General features: G+C 64.7%; 1 protein-coding gene across 2 annotated transcripts; it reads right to left on the bottom strand.

Annotated features, from left to right (window-relative positions):
• Nucleotides 1-1,736: 1,736 nt before the first annotated feature.
• Nucleotides 1,737-20,474, bottom strand: RGMA (repulsive guidance molecule BMP co-receptor a). Of its 2 annotated transcripts, none has more exons than XM_058665378.1 (4): nucleotides 20,426-20,474; nucleotides 12,920-13,035; nucleotides 4,374-4,891; nucleotides 1,737-2,393 (listed from the first exon to the last, which is right to left on the bottom strand). In XM_058665378.1, the coding sequence occupies exons 1-4, from the start codon at nucleotides 20,437-20,439 to the stop codon at nucleotides 1,740-1,742; spliced, it is 1,302 nt and encodes a 433-aa protein (XP_058521361.1). In that variant the 5' UTR covers nucleotides 20,440-20,474; the 3' UTR covers nucleotides 1,737-1,739. The 2 variants fall into 2 exon arrangements, with proteins under 2 accessions (XP_058521361.1, XP_058521362.1); XM_058665379.1 differs by lacking the exon at nucleotides 20,426-20,474 and adding an exon at nucleotides 13,406-13,472.
• Between the last annotated feature and the right edge of the window lie 440 nt (nucleotides 20,475-20,914).

Here is a 20,914-nt window from a genome sequence, read left to right as displayed (position 1 = left end):
ATTTCCCATCCAGCTCCCTGCTTGTGGCCTGGGAAAGCAGTTGAAGACAGCCCAAAGCCTTGGGACCCTGCACCCACATGGGAGACCCTCAAGATGTTCCTGACTTCAGATCAGCTCAGCTCTGGCCTTTGCAGCCACTTGGAAAATGAACCAGTGAATGGAGATCTTTTTGTCTCTCCTTCTCTCTGTAAATCCGACTTTCCAATAAAAATAAGCAAATCTTCAAAAAAAAAAATAGGGCTTTAGAAAGCTGGCCCACTTCCAGCCCCCAGCTCAGCCGGGGCTAGATGCAAATACCCACCCCCTCCGCTCTCCACTGCCACCTTGTGCCTGTGGGTCAGGCCCCATCTAAGCGGCTGGCTCAAGGTCATGTGGCCGGCAGGGTGGCTGGGGAGCGTCTCTCCCACCTCCTGCCCTTGGTGCTGAGAGCCAGAGGCTATGTGGACACGTCAGCCCTCGTGAGTCCGCACGGTGGCGGGTAGCTCCAGTGCCTTGGTGTGTGCCACGGCACTCGCCACAGCCAGGTGAGCAGGGGTACTGGCAAGCCCACCCGCTCCAGGCGCCTGGCCCATGGAGCAGTCAGGATGCAGTAACCCTGGCCTCAGGCCTCCAGCTGTGGCTGTGGGGGTCAGCAGAACCCACGCTGTGTGGGGGACTGGCACTGTTCGGTCACTGTGTCCTTCAGGCACGCGAGGTCACGCGCACCTGTCACCACACTCCTGGCCATAGCATCCCCAGACCCTTCCTGGGCGGGGCCAGACCCACCATGCTGTCCAGAAAACAGAGTCCAACAAGCGTCTAAAAGGTAACAAAACACACAGCCAACTTTACTCGCCTGCAGCCGCCAATAAATAATTTACAGAATGTCCACGCGGCCACGCCCCAGGCCGCCGCTGCGCAGGGTCAGGCCGCTGAGCGGAATGTGAGCAGACACCACCAAAATAAAGTGCTTCACTTTTTACTTCCAATGCGGGGTGGGGAGGGGCCCGGGGACCTCCGGGGAAGGGGAGCCGCAGGGGCCGCGGCCTCCTGGCCAGTGTATGAGAAGTCCCCGGGCAGCACTGCACGTGCTCACGGGCGGGCAGGGGGCGTCTGCGTGGGCCTGGGAGCAGCAGCACGAATGGTTCCAGGTCTGGGCTCAAGGGGAGGACACTAGGGGCCGTGGGTCTCCCAAGACCCTGCCCCCCACTCCCACATTCCAGATGTGGTGGGTGAGGAAGGGCAGGTGAGGGGCAAGCAGAGGTCAGGGCAGACCAGCTGGCCCTGTCCTCTAATGCCCTTGCCTAGCCAGAGGGGAAGGACAGAGTGGGGGGGTTCTGTTCTCAGGGAGACACTTAGAACTAAGCCAGGCGGGAAGGGGCATGCCCAGGGCCAGAGGGCATTAGTCCACATGGGCCCTCTGGTCAGGTGCCCGAGTCCACGCCACAGTGGCCTGCAGGTCAAATGGTGACAGTACCCTGGTGAGACGGGGCGGCCCGAGGAGGTGTCCCACAGTGCAGGGTACCCCAGGCTGGGTGTGCGTGTGTGCGTGCGTGCGTGCCAGGCCTGTCTCAGTGCAATGCCAGGGCGGGGAGGAGCTGCTGCTGGTGCCAGAGGCTCGGACGGGCTGCTCCGCCTGGCTCGCGGCTCTGCCGGTTGCCCACCAGCACATCCTTGTCCCAGGCACCATGCCAGAGGGCCACCCCACTCCACCCTGCCCCAGCGGCTGGGCCCTGGGCGTCTTGGGAGGAGTCAGTTGCCTAACAGGCAGGCAGCAGTGGGAGCAGCAGGGCCAGGGCTGCCAGGGGCAGCCAGGGTCCCTGGGGCAGCCGTGGGGCGGCCCCGCCGGGCAGTTCCCGAGTCCTTCCGAACAGGTGCAGCCTGTCCTTGTGAGAGTGCAGTGACTTCACATCCTCCAGGGCGTAGTAGGCGGCCAGCGTGAAGTTCACGTCGCCCGTGGTCAGCAGGTCGAACACGCAGGCCTGGTAGTACAGGTCCTCCACGGGCAGCTTCTCCTTGCACTTGGCGGCCGCCGTCTCGTAGGGGAAGGCTGCGGGGGCCGCGGGGCCGGCGGCCTGGAAGTCGATCTGCTGGCTGAGCGGGCAGCCACGCAGGCAGAGGTAGAGGCCTTGGGCGTCCCGGTCCTCCACGGCGTGCACCACCTCCTCGGGCATGCGGGCTGCGAAGGTCAGATAGCGGCCCACCTGGCGCACCACAATGGTGGTGCCGATATACCTGGCCTGGATCTCCACGTGCTGGCCCGACACCTTCTCGGTGATCCTGAGGCTGTTGGCGCCGTGCCTGTCGCCACCATTCCGGGAGCCGTCAGCAAAGGCAGCCGGCAGCTCGTCCATCTCGGCCTGGTACACCTTCTGGTCCACACACTCTTGGAAGCTCTTGAAGATGATGGTGAGCTGCGGGGGAAGCCGAGGCAGGGCGTCAGACACGGCGGGAGGGGCAGCCCCGGCGTCCCACCCCAGGAGGACGGCGTGTGCTCTCGGTAACTCCCTTCCCAGAGCAGCAAGCCAGCTCAGCCCTGTTATGGCACGGGGGCATCGGGGTCCCCCCAGTCCCCTGCAGGAAGGAGGAGTGAGGGGCTCCGGCTGTCTGACCTCTCTTCCTCCCCCAAAAAATCTACTGTCACCGTGGAAGCATCCAGAGCTGGGCCCTCAGCACCCTGACCGTGACGCCCGTCTGTGTGGGACCTGGCAGGGACTAGAGGCCAAGATGGTGGAGGCTGAGGCCGTGCAGCGCCACCCCAGAGGGCACCTGCTCCTTCCCTGGCATCCTGCTTACCATGGGCATCAAAGGTGGCCTGCATCCTGTTGACCCGAGAGGCCCCACACCCCAAGCCTCGCCAGGGTGTCCCTGCTGTGCTACTCCGCCGCACAAATGGTGGCTCCGTGAGCTTCTGCCAGCCTCCTCTGTCCACCCCTGTGCTAGGCCATGCCCCGCCGGGGGTAGGGGAGTTCTGTCTGCTCTCGCCAGTGTCATTGTCTGTCTCCTGGTGGGCGCCGAGGCTGCCAGGGGTCAACCAGGGTGCGGAGAACAGAGAGGCCAGGCAGGCATGGTGTGTGGGTGGGTACAGGGTCAGGCCCACAGGGCCAGGAGGGGCCCACAGGCTCTGGGACACCTGGGGTGGGGCTGGCGAGACTTCCAGTGAGCGCAGTCCCCTGGGGTGCTGCCCTGCTGTGCCCGTCAGCCCTGCATCTTCACTGTCAATCAGCCTGGGAGAGCCTCAAGGCCCAGGAAGTGGCCCGGTGGCTGCACACCACCACTGGGCTTTGTTGCGTGGGTGGCCACGGCCAACACAGTGCAGCACGGCCTGTCCACACAGGACAGGTGGGCTGTCCCCTCCCTGCCTGGCAGCAGTCCAGCAGGGAAGGTGAGTCCCTTGGGTTTCCAGGCAGTGCTGCATCACCTGAACGTGTTGCCCCACGGTCACCATGGCCTGTCTAGGGCTGTGACGCCGAGGCTGGACCCCATTTGCTATTCCCACCCAGGGCCGGCAGGGACAGCCACGCAGGAGCCCCTCCCGGGGACATATGTCATGGCCATGACAGTGGCCTCAGGCTCTGGGTGGGGCGGATGGATCCACTGCCCACTGGGCACTCGGCCTGGAGTGGGCTCCCAGGGCCATGGGAGGGCCCTGAAAAATGCCAGTGGGGACAGTCAGGAAGTGGCCGGGACCGGGTGTGGCAGGCAACAGGGACAGAAACAGTCTTGTGAGCCACCTGGCACGGCCGAGCACGTAGCTTTCCAACAGTTCTTCCTGGGCAAACAGTCGGCCCGCCTGGGAGCCGCGGCACGGCTGGGTGGGACATGACAAGGGCCCCCCGACTCCCGTGGCCAGGACCCCTGTGGCTGGGCCTGAATCCGAGGTCATGGGTCAGGGTGGGGGTGCTGCAGTGTGGGAAGGGGAGAGCCCAGCTGGGCGGCGGGAGAGACCCCTGCCCTGGGCCCAGGGCTGTGTCCATGCCCGCCGCCTATGGCCGGGTTCCTGGGGGCAGGCCAATGGCACCTTGGGTCAGATGCTGAGCAGGGACATGGCCCGGTGAACGGGGCCAGGCTCTGAAGCCAACTGGACGCAGGCCCCATGTCCCCTCAGTGCCTCTGCTCAGCTCGCCAGGGCTCTCTCTGCTTTCTGAGCCCAGCAGGTGGGCAGAGGACTTCTGGGCTCTCCAGGTTATAACCCCAGTGTGAGAACCGCACTGCACGCCACAGCCCGGGGCTGTGCACACACACGCGTGTGGGGCAAGCACAGAGGCCGCCTCTCCTGGCCACGCCGCCTCAGGCTGAACTGTCCCCACTCCCACGTGCCCTGGGCTGCCGGCAATGGCCAGTCCGGCAGTCCAGCTCCCCAGCCGGACCCCAGCCCCAACACCCGTCTTTACCTTGCTGGTGGCGGTGGCCACGGAGCCGGGCAGCACGGGGGTGTTGGTGACCTGCACGTTCAGGTAACTATTGTCGATGAGCGGCCAAGCGCCCTGCACCTTGCACGTCTGGAAGCGGTCTGTGAACGTCCTGAGGTGCGGGTCCCCAAAGAGGCCGCAGTGCGTGTAGTTGGGGGCAGCCGAGTGCTTGTGGAAGCTTTTCTCGTAGTGGCAAGTCTCGGGGCTGTCCGAGCGCTCCTGGCTGTCGCCCGCCGCCACGGGCGGCAGCGTGCGCAGGCGTGGCTGGGAGGTGGGGCCATCCTTGGAGCAGTTGTGTTGGCTCATCAGGTCCTCTATGCCATGGACGGCCGAGTGGTAGGCCAGGTCACCCCGGCAGGTGCGGGCTGTGCGCCGTGTGCACAGGGCGTAGGTGCGCAGGGCGGCACAGAACTCGGGGGCCTCCTCCTCCGGGGCGTGGCTGCCAGACGTGGCGCTCCAGAACTCAGAGTTGCACCTGAGTATCTTGCACGGGGAGGCAGCTGTGGAGAAGCAGGGGTGCGCTGTCAGAGCGAGGCCCGGCTGCTCCCCCGCACCCCGCCACACACACAGGTTTCCGCAGGTAGCAGTGCTCTGCACAGCCTGTGGACGGTGCCCAGCTGCCACACGGGATGGCAATGGGTCCTCCCCTGTAGGTGTGGGGGGCGAGGAGCAGAGCTCAGCAGGTGCTGGCTGCCCCGCCCAGAGTTCGGGGCCTCCCTCAGGAGAGCAGGTCATGACCGGCCACCGGATGACAGCTATCACTGAGCGGCAAGCCCCTGGACATGCTGCAGGCTGCCCCGTCACCTGACCTGCCAGGGCTTCAGCCGGAACCCAGGCCGAAGTGTTTGTCATCTCAGTGCTAGCGGGAAGCACGGGGGGAGAGCCGGAGTCTGTGAGCACAGCCTTGTTCAGACGAAGACCTGGGCTGTGGCGCAGTGGGCTGGCTAAGCTGCTGCCCGTGATGCTGACACCCACAGCAGCCCATGGTTAAGTCCTGGCTGCGCTGTCTCCGTCTTAGGATTCATTTCATGTATTTGAAAGGCAGAATTAGAGAGGGAGAGAGGGAGAGGTAAGAGAGAAATTCCATCCACTGGTTCAGTTTCCAAATGGCCAACACAGCTGGGGCTGGGCCAAGCTGAAGCTGGGAGTCAGGGGTTTCATCCGGTCTCCCCCATGGGTGCAGGGCCCAAGCACGTGTGCCATTCTCTGCTGCTTTCCCAGGGCCATTAGGATGGAGCTGGATCGGAATGGGAGCAGCCAGGACTTGAACCATCACCCACGTAGGATGCAGGTGCTGGGGCATAGCAGGTTAGGCTGCCACCTGCTACAACACTGGGCCCTGTTCTGACTCTGCCACACATGTGGGAGACGCAGATGGAGGTCCTGGCTCCTGGTTCAGGTTTGTCCCAGCCATTTGTGGAGTGGACCAGCAGGTGGAAACACCAGCCTCTCTCTTTTTTTTAAAGATTTATTTTTGTTGCAAAGTCAGATATACAGAGAGGAAGATCTTCCGTCCGATGATTCACTCCCCAAGTGACCACAATGGTCGGTACTGTGCCGATCCGAAGGCGGGAACCAGGAACCTCTTCCGGGTCTCCCACGCGGGTGCAGAGTCCCAAGACCTTGGGCCGTCCTCGACTGCTTTCCCAGGCCACAATCAGGGAGCTGGATGGGAAGTGGAGCTGCCAGGATTAGAACTGGCACCCATATGGGATCCCAGCGCGTTCAAAGTGAGGACTTCAGCCGCTAGGCCACCGCACCAGGCCCCTCTCTGCTTTTCAGGTGAGAGAAGTCCTTAAAAACATCAAATAACTTGACCACTTTAAGGCCCGATTAGGTAACAGGTGGGCACTGCTATTCCAAGGCCATTGTTCGGGGTGCTGCTGAAAATGGGAACACTGGTGAGAGCCTCCAGCTCCCACTGTGGGGGTCCCTCCCAGGGAACCCAGCGGGGAGGGGAGGGGCAGGAGAGGCTGCTGACCCCACTTCCTGGCAGGGCGCCCCCACAGGTCCTGGAGTTGTGGAGGTTACTGGGGGACAGGATGCAGACCTGGTGCCGACCAGCGGCTCTGATGGGCCCTGACCCTCTCCCCCCAGAGCCACACACCACAGTTGCGGCTGCAACCAGCCAGGGGGAAGTGCAGCCACCAAGTCACAGGGACCTGCTGCCCCGGTTGCCGGCCCCCACCTGCACGGGCCTCCCCTCGCTCAGCTCTCACTGCCTTCTGAGCTGGGCGTCCCTGGGGGTACTCCCTGACCTGGACCAAGCGCCCTCAGGAACCCCTACCTGCAGGGTACCCGGGTGTGGCCAGCAACAATCCCCTGCCACCAACAAGATGTGCCCCTCCTGACCCTTGGTTGTGGTCCTTTCCCTAAGGGGGAAGCGGATAATGCCCCCCTCCAGCCAGCCCCACAGTGACCTGCCCCCACCAGCATGCTGTCTACCCCAAACTCACAATGTGGGGGTTTCTGGAGGTGTGCCTTCAGGACACAGGAAGTTGCAGGAAGGCGCGCCTCCCCCATCCTCCACGCCCCCCCAGGGCCAGGAGAGCTGGGAGGAGCCTTCTCAATGTCATGTGGTGAGGCGATGCACCCAGGAGCTGCACTGGGAGCAGGGGAGACCCCCGGAACCCCGGCCACTGGCTCCTGAGCTCAGCTTTCCAGCCTGCAGCTCCTCCTACCTCCTGGGCCCTCCCAAGTTGGCTTCTGGAAGCTTCCAGAAGCAGGCTGTTGGTCACCTGCCCCATCTTCCCATCCCTTGCCAGGGCCTGTTCCCTGCCTCCGCTGGGGCAGGAGCCAGAGGACAGCTCTGCCCTGCCTCTGGCCTGTGTGGGGGATCTACCTGGCCTGGCTTCCCAGGGGCCCTCCTGCCTGCTGCCCCCACAAACCCCATGGCCGCTCTGAGACCAGGACCCAGTGGGCCCGCTCCCCGCCCTTGTGGCTGTCAGGGCTGGCCAGTCCCTGGGGGTTGCCCAACACAGGCCTTTGGTCTCCACAGGGGCCACCCAGCTGCCCCATATCCGCTGAGGTGGTGAGAAGCAAACGCTGGTGGTGTGTGGCCACCTGCTGGGGACCCCAGGGATGGGCTTTGCCCGCTGCATTGTTCTGGAAAGCACAAAGCATGGGATGCGGTGCCCGGCAGTAAACTGGACTCCGCCAGGGGCCCAAGGACAACTCTGAGCACGGGGTCTGGAGCAGGCCTCACAGGAGACCCTGGGGGACCAGGAGCTCTCGCAGACCCTGCAGGATGGCTGGTACAGAGACACGGGGCCTTCTGGCCAGCCTGTGTGCCAGCCCTTGCCATGGACACAGCCCTGCAGGCCACCCCTTTCTTTGCACGGAGCCCACCGACCGGAAGGCCCTGTGTGGGGCTGCAAGGCATACCCAGAGGAAGGGCTCAAGCCTTTGGTCTGGCGTGTCAACTGCCACTGTGTGAGCAGGCAGGTGCGTACAGCTGGGCACAGCCGGGCCATGTGCCCTCTGTGGGTTCCAGAACCGGGGAGCTGGTGTGTGGTGTACATCCGTGTGGTGTGTGCTATGTGTACATGTATGATATATGTGGACATGTGGTTTATTTGCTGTGTGTGCTATGCGTGTTGTGTGCCTCATGTATGTGTACTGTGCATGCAGGACATATGTGCAACATCCACACATGTGATATGTGCACACATTGACACGTGTGTGGTGTATGCATGTTGGTGACAGAGCTGCCTGCCCCGGGTCTCTCGGTCAGCTGTGGACGTCACCTGCCTCTGGCCACTTCCTTCAGCCATCCGTCCTGGCCTTCCCCACTGTCTGCCTGCCCAGCTTGGCCACCCCAGGAGGTGCTGCCAGCGTTAGCTTGGCCATATCACCCGACCCGGCCCTTCGGGGGCTCTGACGCCCTCTGCCCGCCCCCAGCTTGCCTCTGGAACACTGTGAGGGCCCAGCTGAGCCCAGCTATACGCATCTGCTCTGGTGTGAGCTTCAGCTTGCTGTGCTGAGGGGGTGGGCCCAGCGGAGGGCGAGACCACACCCTCAGGGCCTGTCCAGCCTGGCGACCCCACCTCATCAGGGACAGGGAAGTGGGGGCCAGCAGCGGGCAGGCTGGCGTAGGGGGTCACCAGGCAGCCTCAGCCAGTCAGAGTCCTCCTTTGAACTGCTAATCAGGCCCAATCTCCCCGGATAATAGCCTGCTGATTAGTGCCTGTTTGCATAACAAAGCAGCCCAATAAACCCCCACCTGCGAAAGGCCAGCTTAGAGCAGGGCGTCTCAGGAATGTGGGAGCCCTCCCGAGCCTGAGCCGGGAATAAAGAAGAGAGGACGCGAGCTGCCGCTGAGAAAAGCCCAATAGACCAATAAATTACTCTCCACAGCACAGGAGGGCTGGACAGGGCCGGAACCTACCTCCTCTTAAAGGGCCAGGGCCTCCCTGTCTGCGGGGCGGCTCCCAGAACCAGCGTTAGCGACGCTTAGGCAGGAGAGCAGGGCGAGGGAGGTGGCGGGAGCGACCACTGGCAGCTCAGGGCCTGCCCAGAGCAGCTTCTGGGCCAAGAGACTTCTTGGGACTCTGGGGAGAGGGGGTGGTCCCCTCTGCCTTTCTGGTCCTCCCAGCCCACCTAACAGCCCCCTGCCCCCAGCCAAATGCCCTCTGTGGAAACACCTGCAGGGGTCCCGATGGCTGCACCCCTTTACCCAGGGGAGGCTGGGAGCCAGGGCCCTCGCAGAGCGCAGGGTCGAGAAGCAGTGAACTAGCACGGAGGCTGGGCGGGCCCAGGCAGGGGCACAGGGTCAGTAAGGTGCAGGCCACTCCCTTCAGGGTGTGAGTTGGGAGCTGCTGGGACCCTGTGTCTCTACCGCCTGGACCGCGCCCCACCATCCCAGCGTGCACATGCAGGGGCTTGGCACAGCGCACCAGGAGCAACACGCCCCAGAGGAGGCTGGGTGCCCGCCAGGTGCAACAGTGCCTACCAGGCTTGGCCCGTTGCCGCCAGAATGACGGAGAGGAGAAGGCATTTCTCCCAAGCCAGCCTGGGAATGGCAGCAAGGCAGGGAGCCATCCCAGCCAGGGCTCCGGGGCTGCAGCTGGGGCCTGCTGGGAGGCGGTGTGCAGCAGGGAAGGGGCCTGGGCTGGCCCCGTCGGTGAAGTGAGGCAGTGTGGGTGGAGGTGGTCTGGGTAGGACGCTGGATTCTTCTCTATCCCACACCCCCCTGCACAGCCACAGTAGGTTGAGCCGTGGCCTGTGCTAGCACAGGCTGCTTTCAGGCCCGGCTGCTGCACTTCCCACCTAGGGAAGCAGAGGAGAACGGCCCAGTTTTGGGGCCCCTGTCCTGGTCCCGCCCCGGCTGCTGTGGCCTCCTGCGGAGGGAACCAGTGACTGGCACATCCCTCCCTGTCTCTCTGGACTCCACCCTACCTAAAAACAAACAAACAAACAACCAGGATTTCTCACTTCCCTCCAACAGAGCACAGTGTGTTCACAGTACCAAGCCGAACAGCACGCAGCCGCTCAGGGACAGCGCCACCCCCGAACGGGACACCTGGGTCAAGGGCAGACACCTTGCCCCGTGGCCGGACATCCCAGTTCTCCAAGTGCTGAGGCAGTGCCCCTCTGGACTGGCCACTCGGACATTTACAGACAACGCTGAGCGCCTCCCAGAGGACAGCTGGGGCGTCACAGTGACAGCTGCCCGGCTAGCCACACGGGCCCCTTGTGTGTCCTCAGGCCTGCCTTTCGGAATTTAATGAGCAGCCCTTTGACCATCAGAAAAAGGTGGCTTTGGCACCCACTGGGGAACCGAGCGGCTTGCTGTTCCCAGAGCTGTGCTGGTGGGCTGGGCACACGGGCCGGGCTCTGGCCCTCCCAGTGGGCACGGAAACCAAAGACACACGAGACCAGGAGGCAGGGAAGGCCGGCTCCTGGCAGCCAGGTGCCAGTACCACCAGCGGGGAGGCCCGGACAGAGGGTAGGGGGGATGTCCCCTCAAGTGGGACAGGGCTGCAGGGTCAGGAGGCACGGGACGGGGCCAGGCGTGTCCTGCAGCTTTGGCACGAGGCTCAGCCAGGATGCTGTGATAGGACCACAGGGTCAGGGGGCACAGGGACATGGGAACAGGCGGGGTGGCAACAGGAGGGCCACCAGGAGCCCAGGTCTGAGGGACAGGACCAACTGTGGTGAGAGCTGAAGCTGGACAAAGCAGGGTGCCCTGGCCCTCCCGGAGCAATGGCACCTCCCACCTTAGGAAGGCCTGGTCTTAGCTCGGGGCGACAGGGCAGGGTGGGGGGCAGTCGGCTGTCACCCCAGCCCCTCTCCAGTGCTCCTGAATTGATTGAATCACGTCACCACAGCCAGGACTTCCAGAGCACCCACACCCCCAGGCTTCCGCCACCTCCCTCAGGGACTGGGTGCCTCTCCCCTCCCCTCTCCGCTAGCCCTGGAGCCCAGAGCCCAGCCACCCACACCTGCTGTCCTGGGGTCATTCCCCCAAGCCTGCCTGCGCCCCCTAAGCTGCAGGGCGGAAACCCATGCCTGGGCGGCTCTGCCAGGAGCAGCACGCAGCCCTCGTGGCCGGGCCAGGCGGGAACAAGGGGCGGGAGCTCCGGGCCACCCTCAGGCTGCCCACCACAGAGTCCAGGCTGACCCTGGTCCTGCCCACAGCCCCCTGTGCAGCCCTGCCCTCCTCTCAGGCCACGGTCTGCCAGAGGGGTCTGAGGGTTGCCACCGAGTCAGCGACTTGCTGCTGGTCACGCACCCTGCATACTGCCAGGAAACACCCTGGAGACACACCCCCCAGGCTGCCACCTGCCAGCTTGGGCAGAGGGGTCCCCCCTTGCATCCTGGACTCCAGAGACCGTCTTTCAAGCCAGAGCCCCCCTGCCCTTGCCACCTACCCCCACCCACCCAGGTGTTAGCTGGGGGACACGGGGAGCTCAGTGCCCAGGAAGGCAGGCAACCCTGGTTGAGTCCTGCCACTGCTCCGGCCTCCCTGCCCCTGTGGGAGGGTCAGCAGGCGCGGCCATCTGTCCCTTCTGCCTGGCGTTCCTTACCGGCCTTGAAATGCAGCCGAAACACAAATGCTGGCATTCGGGCCGAGAATTTCATAACCCACCAGTGTTCCTCAGACCACTCCCCACAGAAACAAAGATGCCACTCCGCTGGCCCAGGACCCCCGGCACCCAGTGGGAAGGGGTGCTCCCAAGGGTGTCCATTTCGGCTTCGGGCTGAGGTCCTCCCCCATGGCTACCAAACAACAGAAGTGGTTTATCAGGCTGGAGGCACAGCGTGCCCTGCACGCGGCCCAGGTGAACAGCGCGGAGCTGCAGCCGGCCCCAAAGCCAGCTGTTTTATTTCTAACTCCTAGGAGAGGACTGAGCCAGCCATGCTGGAATGGGGTGGGAGAACGCCCTGCAGCCCACGTCCACCTCCCCCACAGGCCAAGACAGTTCTCACAGACCGGCTCTTTTGGGGACACCCACACTGTCCGCGCCCCCCCCCCCGTGTGTTGTTGCCTGGTGCCCCTTTCATGGCACCCAGGGCTCAGGTGCCACCAGGCAGGGCTGGGACCTGAGGGTAAACTGAGGCCTCCTCTCCACTCCCCCCCAACCCGCAGGGTGCTGCACCCTGCCTACGTGTCAGGAGCTGGGACTGCTTGGTTGTGCCAACTCCTTGAAACCCGGCTGGCCGGGGAGCAAAGCAAAGCAAGGCAACCCTAGTCCAATTCAAGTCCCTTCTTGCAGAAAGCGCCGCGGCGCGCCGGGGGCTGCAGCTCCACGCCAGGCGGTGGCGGGGAACCAAACATTCTTCCCCCTTTCCTTTTACAAAAAGACAGCTGCTGAACCCCGCACCGCAATGCAGCGGGCCAGAGGTCACAGGACGCCAGGGGTGCGGGGCATGAGGCCCGGGGACACAGTGTATTTGTGTTAGGAGCTAGAGAAACCGGGCAGAAAAGGGTTTCACCGGAGTTTGCAGGCTGCGCGCAGCATATGGCAAGGACAAAATAAAGTTTTACGGAACTTTATAAAGAAAACAGACCGAGGATTTAAGGCTCGTGCTTCCCCCCTCCCCGCGAAAGGGGGAAAAAGGGAAGAAGCCGAGCGCCAGGCAGGAACAAACGCTCCTCTGTGGAGACGGCGCCCTTCCCCCAACGAAAACAAGAGGTCCGGGCTGGGAGGAATTTGAAAGCAGCGATCTGCCAAAAGCGCCGCGAACCACCATGGGGGACTCATTGGAAACAGATGGGCTTTCTCAGCTTCGACTCTGAAAGGCTCTCCCTTTCGGCTGCAGCCACGGCACCCCGGGGGACGCGCGCCAGTCTCAGACAAGTGCCCTCCGCCCGGGGGCTGCCCCGCGTGGGCGCGCGGGGCCCGGGGCGGGGGCGGCCCCGGCGGGCTGGGGCTCCGCAGCCCCGCGCCTGGGTGCCCGGCAGGGCTGCAGTCCGGCGGGGGGCCGAGGGGGCCCGGGACGACGCTCCCCGCCCGCCCCTGCAGCCGCCGGCCCGGGGAACACAAAGGCCCGCGGCCGAGGGGCGCCGGCAGCCGGCAGCTTACCTGCGGGGAAGCTGCAGAGCAGGAAGGCGAGGGTCGGCCAGAATCCCAGGGCTGAGCGTCCTGCCCCTCTCCCCATGCCCATCCATCCAGCTCGGCCTCGTTCCACGAACCTCTCCCTGGAGCAAGAGTGAAGAAAGGCGCCCGCTCAGTCGCGCCGCGGAGCACAGGCCGCTCGCTCCGCCGGCGGGAGCAGCGGGCCGGGAGGCTCGGCTCTCCCCCGCCCCCGGCCGCCGCCCGGCGCGCCCCCCGCCCCGCTCCCCCGCAGCCAACACCGGGGCCCGCCCCCGCGCGCTCGGGTTTCAGCGCGGCCCGGGGCGCGGCGGCGCCGGCGCTGGGCAGCCGGGGAGCACCCCCACCCTCGCTCGCCCCCACGGCCGCGCCACCCGCACCCCTGCCCGGCCCTCTCCGGCGACGCGCTTCCGAGGCGTCCGTCTGTGTGGGCCACCCGCCCTGACCCCCGCGCCACCCATCCCGACCCCTGAGCACCGTTGCGTCCCGGGGTTCCCCCGGGGGCGGGCACGGGTGGCGGGGCCTTCGGGGTGTGACCTCCCGTAACTCGCTCGCTCGCTCCTCCCAGACACTCGCCAGGCCGGCGGCTCCCCTGCCCGGCGATATTTAAGGGACTGGTGGCTTCCCCAGAAGCATCTCCTGGACAAGATGCAAGTGTTTTCAGCCAAGCCACCCCCTCCTTCCCTCCCTCCCAAGCCTGCTCGGCTGGTTCTCTGGGAAAGTTCTGGGGCTTTAGCCAGTGTAGCTGCCTCTCTTCCTAAGCGCCTTGGCTGTCCTCACTCGCCGAGGCCACACAGGCAGCGAGCTGCGCCGCCCACCCGGGGGCTATGCGCGTTGCCAGCAGCTAGTCCGAGGAATGACCTGGGCAGGTGGAATCACCACGGCCCCGGGGTCCTCAGGCTGCGCCCCCACGGCCCAGGGCGGTCTCCCCTTCCCACAGGCATCTCTGGGCCCACCGGAGTCTGTACCTGGTACTGGCTCCACACCTATGCCAGGCTCTGCGGAAAATGCACCCTGCATGGCCAAGGCAGGCCTGGGCCCCTAGGGATGGGGTGGGCGGCCGGTGGCCCTTCCCCTCTGAGGCCCGGACTGGACCTACTGTTGCAATGGGGTGAGGATATGGCTCTGGCTGGGAGACCCCCGGGGGGGGGGGGAGGGACGCTGCGGACCCAGGCACCTGCTTTCGCAGGGGTGCGCACGCAGGCCTGTGTGAGGCACAGTTCTGGGTGTCCCCACAGCAGGGCCTTGCTGCTTGCGATCTAGAGCAGGAGCCGGCTGAGCTGACCTTGAGGCATCTGTCTATATTGGCCAAGTCAACGTGCCAGCAGCTGCCTGCAGGAGTCACCCTCCAGCCGTGCCATCCAGTAGTAGCATGGGGTCTCCCGCTCTCTTCCCTGGGGGGTCCTCAAAGGCAGGTGACGTTGGACAGGGACCCCAACACAGAACTCCGCCAGTGCAGGCTGCAGACAGGACAGTGACCAGGAAGGGACTGGGGAGACCCTGCCAACCAGAGCCGTGTTTCCAGGTGGGTCACAGCAGCCGAGGGATGCTCCACTTGGAGCTGCGATGCCAGAAGGCACGTGGCTGGCCACCTGTTAGGGTGGTGCCGGGAGAGCTGAGGGGCTGAGGAGCCCTTACATGATACACCCCCTTCCATAGAGCCAGGGGCTGCTGGTGTCCTGCCGTGCAAGTGGGGAAACTGAGTCTCATCCGTCTCCTTTCCTTCGTGGGTCAAGGTGTACAGTGTGGGAGACCCCAGACCCACCTGGGTTGCACGTTGGTCCCACTCAAGGCAGATTCGCACCGTCACCTTCAGCAGCAGCTGGGGGTCTGGAGTGGGGGCAGGGTGGGTGAGAGTGGGGAGGCAATTACAGGTGACAGACACCAGGCCCTGCCACAGCGCCAGGGCCGAGGCAGCATTTCAGAACAAGCCTGGGCAGCAGCATTTCAGAACAAGCTTGCCTGGGAGCTCCTTCTCACATGTGTGCGGGTGTCTCCAGCTTCCAAATTCCCATCGACACGGGGCCTGGGCCCCCAGGTCCCTCCCGCCCAAGTCTAGCCAACCTGTCTGTCTTCTTGGGCTCAAGTCAAGGCCTGACAGACCACAGTCCGTCCTCCAGTAGTAGCACAGTGACCACAGTCTCCACAGGCCACAGCTGCTTCGGGGGAGCCCCAGGTCTACTCTCTGCCCCGGGGACTTCATCTGCGGCCTGGCCTGCGATGCACCCTTCTCCAGCTCCCACGTTCCCCCCGGCACCACCCCCTAACAGGTGCCCAGCCACCTGCTTTCCTACACTGCAGCTCCGAGTGGGGCATCCCTCGGCTCCAGTCCCTTCTTTCAACTGCACTGGGGAGCTGGCACCGCCACCTGGTGCCCTAGTCCTCACTCGCTCCGCCGGCCAGGAGGCCTGGATCAGATGGCCATTCTGACTTCACCTGGCCACTCGGCAGCCCCTCAGGGAGAACGCAGCCCCTCCCGCTGGCCTGGGCACAGCTTGCAGGGCCCAATACTCCCGGCTTGGTCTCCAGGGCCGTTTCAGATAGGACTTTAGCTGCTAGGCTACCTCACCAGGCCCAGGGCTTTAGCATTTTCTGAACACTTGCAGCCGAGTGGCCTCCCGTGGAGTGGACGGGGTGCATGCCCTTGCGGTTCACGCTCCCTTCGGCATGTGCCCGCTGTCCATGCCCCCGCTGGCTCTCCAGCTTCTCTGGGAATCTCGGCCGAGGCTGCACCAAGGCCGTGTGCGAGCCGACCTGGGGGACCCCCGCTGTTCATAATTCTTCAGCCAGCTGAGAACCTGTGCTGCCTATGTCTGACCCTCACAGCTCTCGCCATCCTGGAGCGACCTGCGGTGTCACCCGGAGACCCAGGGGTGGCACCCAGGGGTGGGTTGGGAAGCCTGCAGTTACTTGGTCCTGGTTTCTTCCCCGTCGGGGCTCGCTGGTGCTCAGTTCCATGGCTGCTTTTTCCTGAGGGGCCCCGAGATCACCATGCTGCCCAGGGTGCCCGTGTCCCCAAGGGGGGCCAGGGTGCAGGAGGTTGGATGGCTCAGGTAGTTGGATCCCCACCATCCACAGGGGAGACCCCAGTGGAGTTCCTGGCTCCTGGCTCTCGCCGGGCTGAGGCTTGGCTGGCTGCGGCATTTGGGGTGTGAGCTATCGGGAGGGAGATCTGTCACTGAGAGAATCCTAACAAGTTTTTAGATGACCCTTCAGAGGTCGAGGGGTGACACCCCCTGACAGGAGGTGCAGCGTGTGCACCACCGTGATCAGCTGCTCTGTGGAAGGACCACTGCCCCCATCACCCCCTCGTCATCACCACCCCCTCATCATGGTCACCCCCCATCATCGTCACCCCTCGTCATCGCCACCCCCCTCGTCATCGTCACCCCCGTCATCATCACCCCTCGTCATCACCACCCCCCTCGTGATCGTTACGCCCCTCATCATGGTCACCCCCCGTCACCATCACCCCCCCGTCATCGCCACCCCCCTCGTCATCGTCACCCCCCTCGTCACCAGGTACAGCAGCAGGGTCCCGGGCCTTCCCCTCTCTCTGGGCACTCTCCATTTCCTTCAGGTTGGCGCCCCTCCCTCACCACGGGGCATTCTTAGAGAAGCATTTCATTTTAGAATTACAACTGAAAGCATGTGCTCTGTCTAGAAGCTGTGCAGGGGCTGTGGCACGGCACGTAAAGCTGCCGCCCGCATTGCCACCATCCTGTTTAGGTTTTGTTTTCAGTCTCTGCCCCATCTCCAAAAGCAGCAGAGAAGGGCTTGGGCCCTTGGGCCCCGCGCCCATGGGGGACGCTGGAGGAAGCTCCCCACTTCTAACTGGCCATCGGCCTTTGGGGAGTGACTGCGGGTGGAGGACCCCTCATCTCCCTATCTTGGTAACTCAGATAAATGAGTGAATAGTTCAGGGGAAAAACGAGAAACTGTTTCACTTTCCACGTGAATTCTTGTGGGAGACTGCCCGCTCCTGAGCGTGCCTTTAATGTGCTGACTCCGCGTCACACACTCCCTTTCACCTGCTTTTCTGTTACGCCCATCGAACCGCACCGAGCACTCACTTGGGGCACACTACGAGTTGCAACTGGAAAGTGACAGAGAAAGAGAGGTCTGCTGGGTTACTCCCCAAATGCCAGCAGCTGCAGGGGCTGGGCTGTCCGTGCAGGCCTCCTGCATGCCTGACAGGGACCTGAGTGGGCCACCGCTGCTGCCTCCGCAGGGCCCCCCACTATGGGAGGCCACTGTCCCAGCACCCCTCGCCCCCTGCTCCACACAACTGCCCTTGTAGCAGCACAATGCGGTGGTAGGGACCCCTCTGTTGGGAGTGTATGGTCTCATGCACGCGGCCCCCTGCTTTGCAGGGTGGGCTGGGGGTCTTGCAGGGCAGAGGGAACTGTGGCCCGCTGTTGCCCACAGTGACTGGCGGCATCGGCCTCGTGTGCTCTGCACTGACCCTTGAGACTCCTTTGGGGGGGCTGCCTCCTCCTGGAGACCAGCTCGGTCTGCAGCCATGGTGCAAACGGAACCAGCTCCATGTTCTGTGGCATGCTCACGTCCGAGTGACACCAAGAAATGCTTAGTGCCCCTCACTGCCCCCACCAGTGTGCGTCTCTTCCCCTTCTGGAAAGTTCTCAAGCAGACCAAGCTTGGAGCTATACAGTGGCCAGAGCCAGACTCCAGCGCGTCTCTGCGTTGTCTCACAAGCAGAAAGCCCACGTGTTTGGACAGTGCACAACTGGTGCCAGGCACACATACCACGGGCTGTTAGCAGTAAGAACAGGTCACCAAGTCACTCATCAAGTCCAAACTGTTTACAGACTGGCGAGCATAAGGCTCAGCTGGGGAGACCCAGCCGAGGGGCTGTGGGGGCGAGGGCCGACCGCCGAGAAGGCAGACCCACTGGGAGCCTGGGCCCGAGGCGGAACTGGCCCTTCCCGGGCCTCGGCCATCTCACTGTCCCTGTGGGATGGGGACACCTCGTGGCTCTCAGGAGGGGCAGGTGCCTGGCATCGGGTGTGGGTGGCGGGCCCACTGTCCAGGTTGGCCATGTCATGAAAGGGGCCACTGCTGGGATGACAACCACTGTCTGCTCTGTGTCAGATTTGGCCAAAGGCATGCAAGGAAGTTGGGGGAAAGGGGAGGGAGGGAACACCTGGTGACCAGCGCCAGCCCGGGCCCTTCAGTAAGTGCACAGCACACGTGCTCTAGGGAAAAGTCATGCCGATGTCAGAAACGCCTGCGCTAAGCCAACCTCTGCCTTAATTCCGGACTTTCTGAAGGGCTCTTGTGCGAGCCCGTGTCCCCTACACACCTGAGAGGGGTCCTGACTACACCATGGGCAGCACCACCCCCACTGCAACAGGAAGCCCCGGCCCGGAGGTGCCCTGTGTGGTCCACACTGGCAGCAAGCAGATGGGAGGCTTGGAGACACAGTTCTCCAACAGCTGTTCCAACGTAATTATGGCCCGGTCCCTAGCTCCAGCTCCCACACACATCTGCCCAAGTCTCACCTGGGCGTCACCTCTGGCCCTCAGGAGTTGCCGAGGTCAGGCAGCTTACACCCTGTGTCTACGCTGTGTGTCTACACTGCAGCTCCTGCAGACCCAAGTCTGCACAGCAGGGCTCCAACACAGTACATGTAGCCTAAGACTCCACGCACGGCGGAGCTGGCATCGGGCTCTGAGTCCCCACGTGGGCCAGGGGACGGCTAGCTGTCTTACCGAATGCCAATTCTGAGTATTCTGAGGTTCCAGCGGACCTCGCAGCCCGGGGTAAACCCCTTGGTGCTCCCTTGGGGGCCAGGAGTGCCAGCAGAACCCGGCCTGTGCACAGGGGAGCTGGGCTCCCACAGCCGTGTCCCTCCTGGCCCCGCTCTTCCTGTAGACCCGGCCACTTTCTCCTTGCAGGGTCCTCAACTCAAAATCACACGGAAAACTTGCAGACAGGTGCAAGCTGTTGCTCTTGCCCAAGTCCCCCAGCCCTGAACCTCAGGGGCTCCTGCTGCAGCCAGGACACGCCCATGTTCAGCTTCTGCTCAGGCTCCTGGGGTACACCCCGGCCTGGCCCTGCTGGACGCCAGGCTGCGGGCTTGGAGGCTCAGCACACTTTGCAGCGGTATTCCAAAGCAGCTTAAAGACGGGAACCCTGGCCTTGCCATGCTCCGCCCCTCCAAGACAGGGCAGCACTTGGCGGGGAGCCAGAGCACCCCCACCAGGAAGCCCTCCATCCCACCCAGCCAGGAGGCTCTTGCCAACACTCAAGAATCGCACTGGCTGGCTCTTCAACGAGGCTGACAGCCGACGGCCACCACCAGGACGGCTGCCTTATCACATGCCCATGGAAGAGCGAGTCCCACCCACGCAGCTGCCTCCACGGAACGGAGGCACAAGAGAGACTGCCCAGCTCAAGTCCTGGGACCAGGTGCCAGGCCATTGAGACCCCTTGGGGCAGGTTAGTGCCTGTGTCCACCTGGGTGGGCTCCCTGCAGGAGGTGGCCCAACGCCAAGAACCCACCTCCTGCTCCCATCCACCGACCTGCTAAGTGGTGGCAAATCCCGCCGGGACCCGTAGGTCCCCACCCAGGCAGAGTCTGTGTTCCCAGCGTCCCAGCTGCCAATCCGGCAAGCACGTCTGGGAACGGGGGCGGGGGTGGGGCTAGGTGTCACCTGCAGCAAGAAACCTGCTCTCTGCATGTGCCACAGGCCACTGTGGAGGACCTACGGCGCCCACGGACACACGGGCACTGCCCAGCTCCTCATCTGCCCCGGGAACCACGGCCCATCTCTTTCCTGGAGGTCATTCCCCTCCCTCCACCAATCCCACCACGTCCAGACCCGGGCACCCCGGGCACCCCGGGGGTGTTGGGGCCGCCTTTTGATAGCGGGTGACATTCACATGAGGGCTTTCCTGGGGGAGGGGGGACGAGGCTCCCCAGGGAGCCAGCCAGGTCTAGGACTGCCTGCCCTGGCACCCTGCAGGCGCCACCTGCTTTTCCCTTGAAACCCAGCTTGCCGCTGCCGCCAGATGGCGCCGCGCCCCCTTGGCCGCGCTGGGCGCCCGGCTGCAAACAAGCTGCTGCCCGCGCCTCGGGGTGCCGCCCGCCCGTCGCAATCCCGCCGGGGAGCCACGCCTGCCTCCGAGGCACCCAAGGCCGCCGCAAGCGCGGCCCCCGGCCCCAGAAATCCACCTGTCTCCGGGCCCGCCCGCTGCCCCACCGGGGAGCCCCGGGCCGCTCGCGCTGCACGCTGCCCGCGTCCCGCTGCGCGCCCAGGCCAGGGCCGCTCGAGCCCCGCACCCCGTGCCTCCGCCGCTGGACGGCGGGGGGCCTCGAGGCCCCGGAGAGGGAGCCCGGAGGAGGACAGAGCGAATGCCGACGCCCAGAAACTTTCCCGCCGCCCCGCGCGACGGCGACCGCGGGCGGCCACGCTCCAAACCCGAGGGCTGAGGCTCGGCGCTGGCCAGGCCCGCGGCGGCCCCGGCGCTTACCTTGGCGGCTGCATGAGCCCCTGCGGCCCGCGGGGGTGGCCTGCGGGGCTGCCGGGGTCGCTCGTCCGCCCCGGGCAAGGGGCAGCGGCGCGGCTGGCGCTCGTCGCCGCCGGCCCGGGCGCCAAGGGCCAGTGCTTCCCGGCGCAGCGGCTCGGGCGCCGCACGCGCGCTGCGAACACGACTGCGGCGCGGGGCGCCCGGCCGCCCGCCGCCGCCGAGTGCCGTGGGCGCGCCGAGGGGAGGGGGCGCGGGGCGGGGCGCGCGGGGGCGGCTCCCGTGTTCCGGCCCGCCTCCCCCGCGCCCCACCTCCCCGCAGCAGCCCGGGGGCGCGGGGCGTGGAGCGCGGCCACCCCTCCCCGGACCCCTGAGGCGATGCCAGGGCGCACCTTCCGGTCCTGGGGCCCAGGAGGTTCTCTGCGAGCCGTTTTGTTTCAAGAAGACTTATTAAACTTGTGTTCAAGAATCCGGAGAGGAGCTGATGCTTTGCGC

The sequence above is a fragment of the Ochotona princeps genome, chromosome 6 (assembly GCF_030435755.1).
Source record: "Ochotona princeps isolate mOchPri1 chromosome 6, mOchPri1.hap1, whole genome shotgun sequence".
In the NCBI taxonomy this organism is placed as follows: Eukaryota; Metazoa; Chordata; class Mammalia; order Lagomorpha; family Ochotonidae; genus Ochotona; species Ochotona princeps.
The sequence above is the reverse complement of the archived record's forward strand: the minus strand, read 5'-3'. Positions and strand labels throughout refer to the sequence as shown.

Bases quoted from the DNA above. Each gene is read 5' to 3' on its own strand.
- RGMA (XM_058665378.1), bottom strand. The intron at 4,892-12,919 runs GTAAGCTGCCGG...GCTTCTCCACAG, and splicing joins GCTCTGCAGCTTCCCCGCAG to CTGCCTCCCCGTGCAAGATA. The intron at 2,394-4,373 runs GTAAAGACGGGT...CTTCCCCCGCAG, and splicing joins TGGCCACCGCCACCAGCAAG to CTCACCATCATCTTCAAGAG.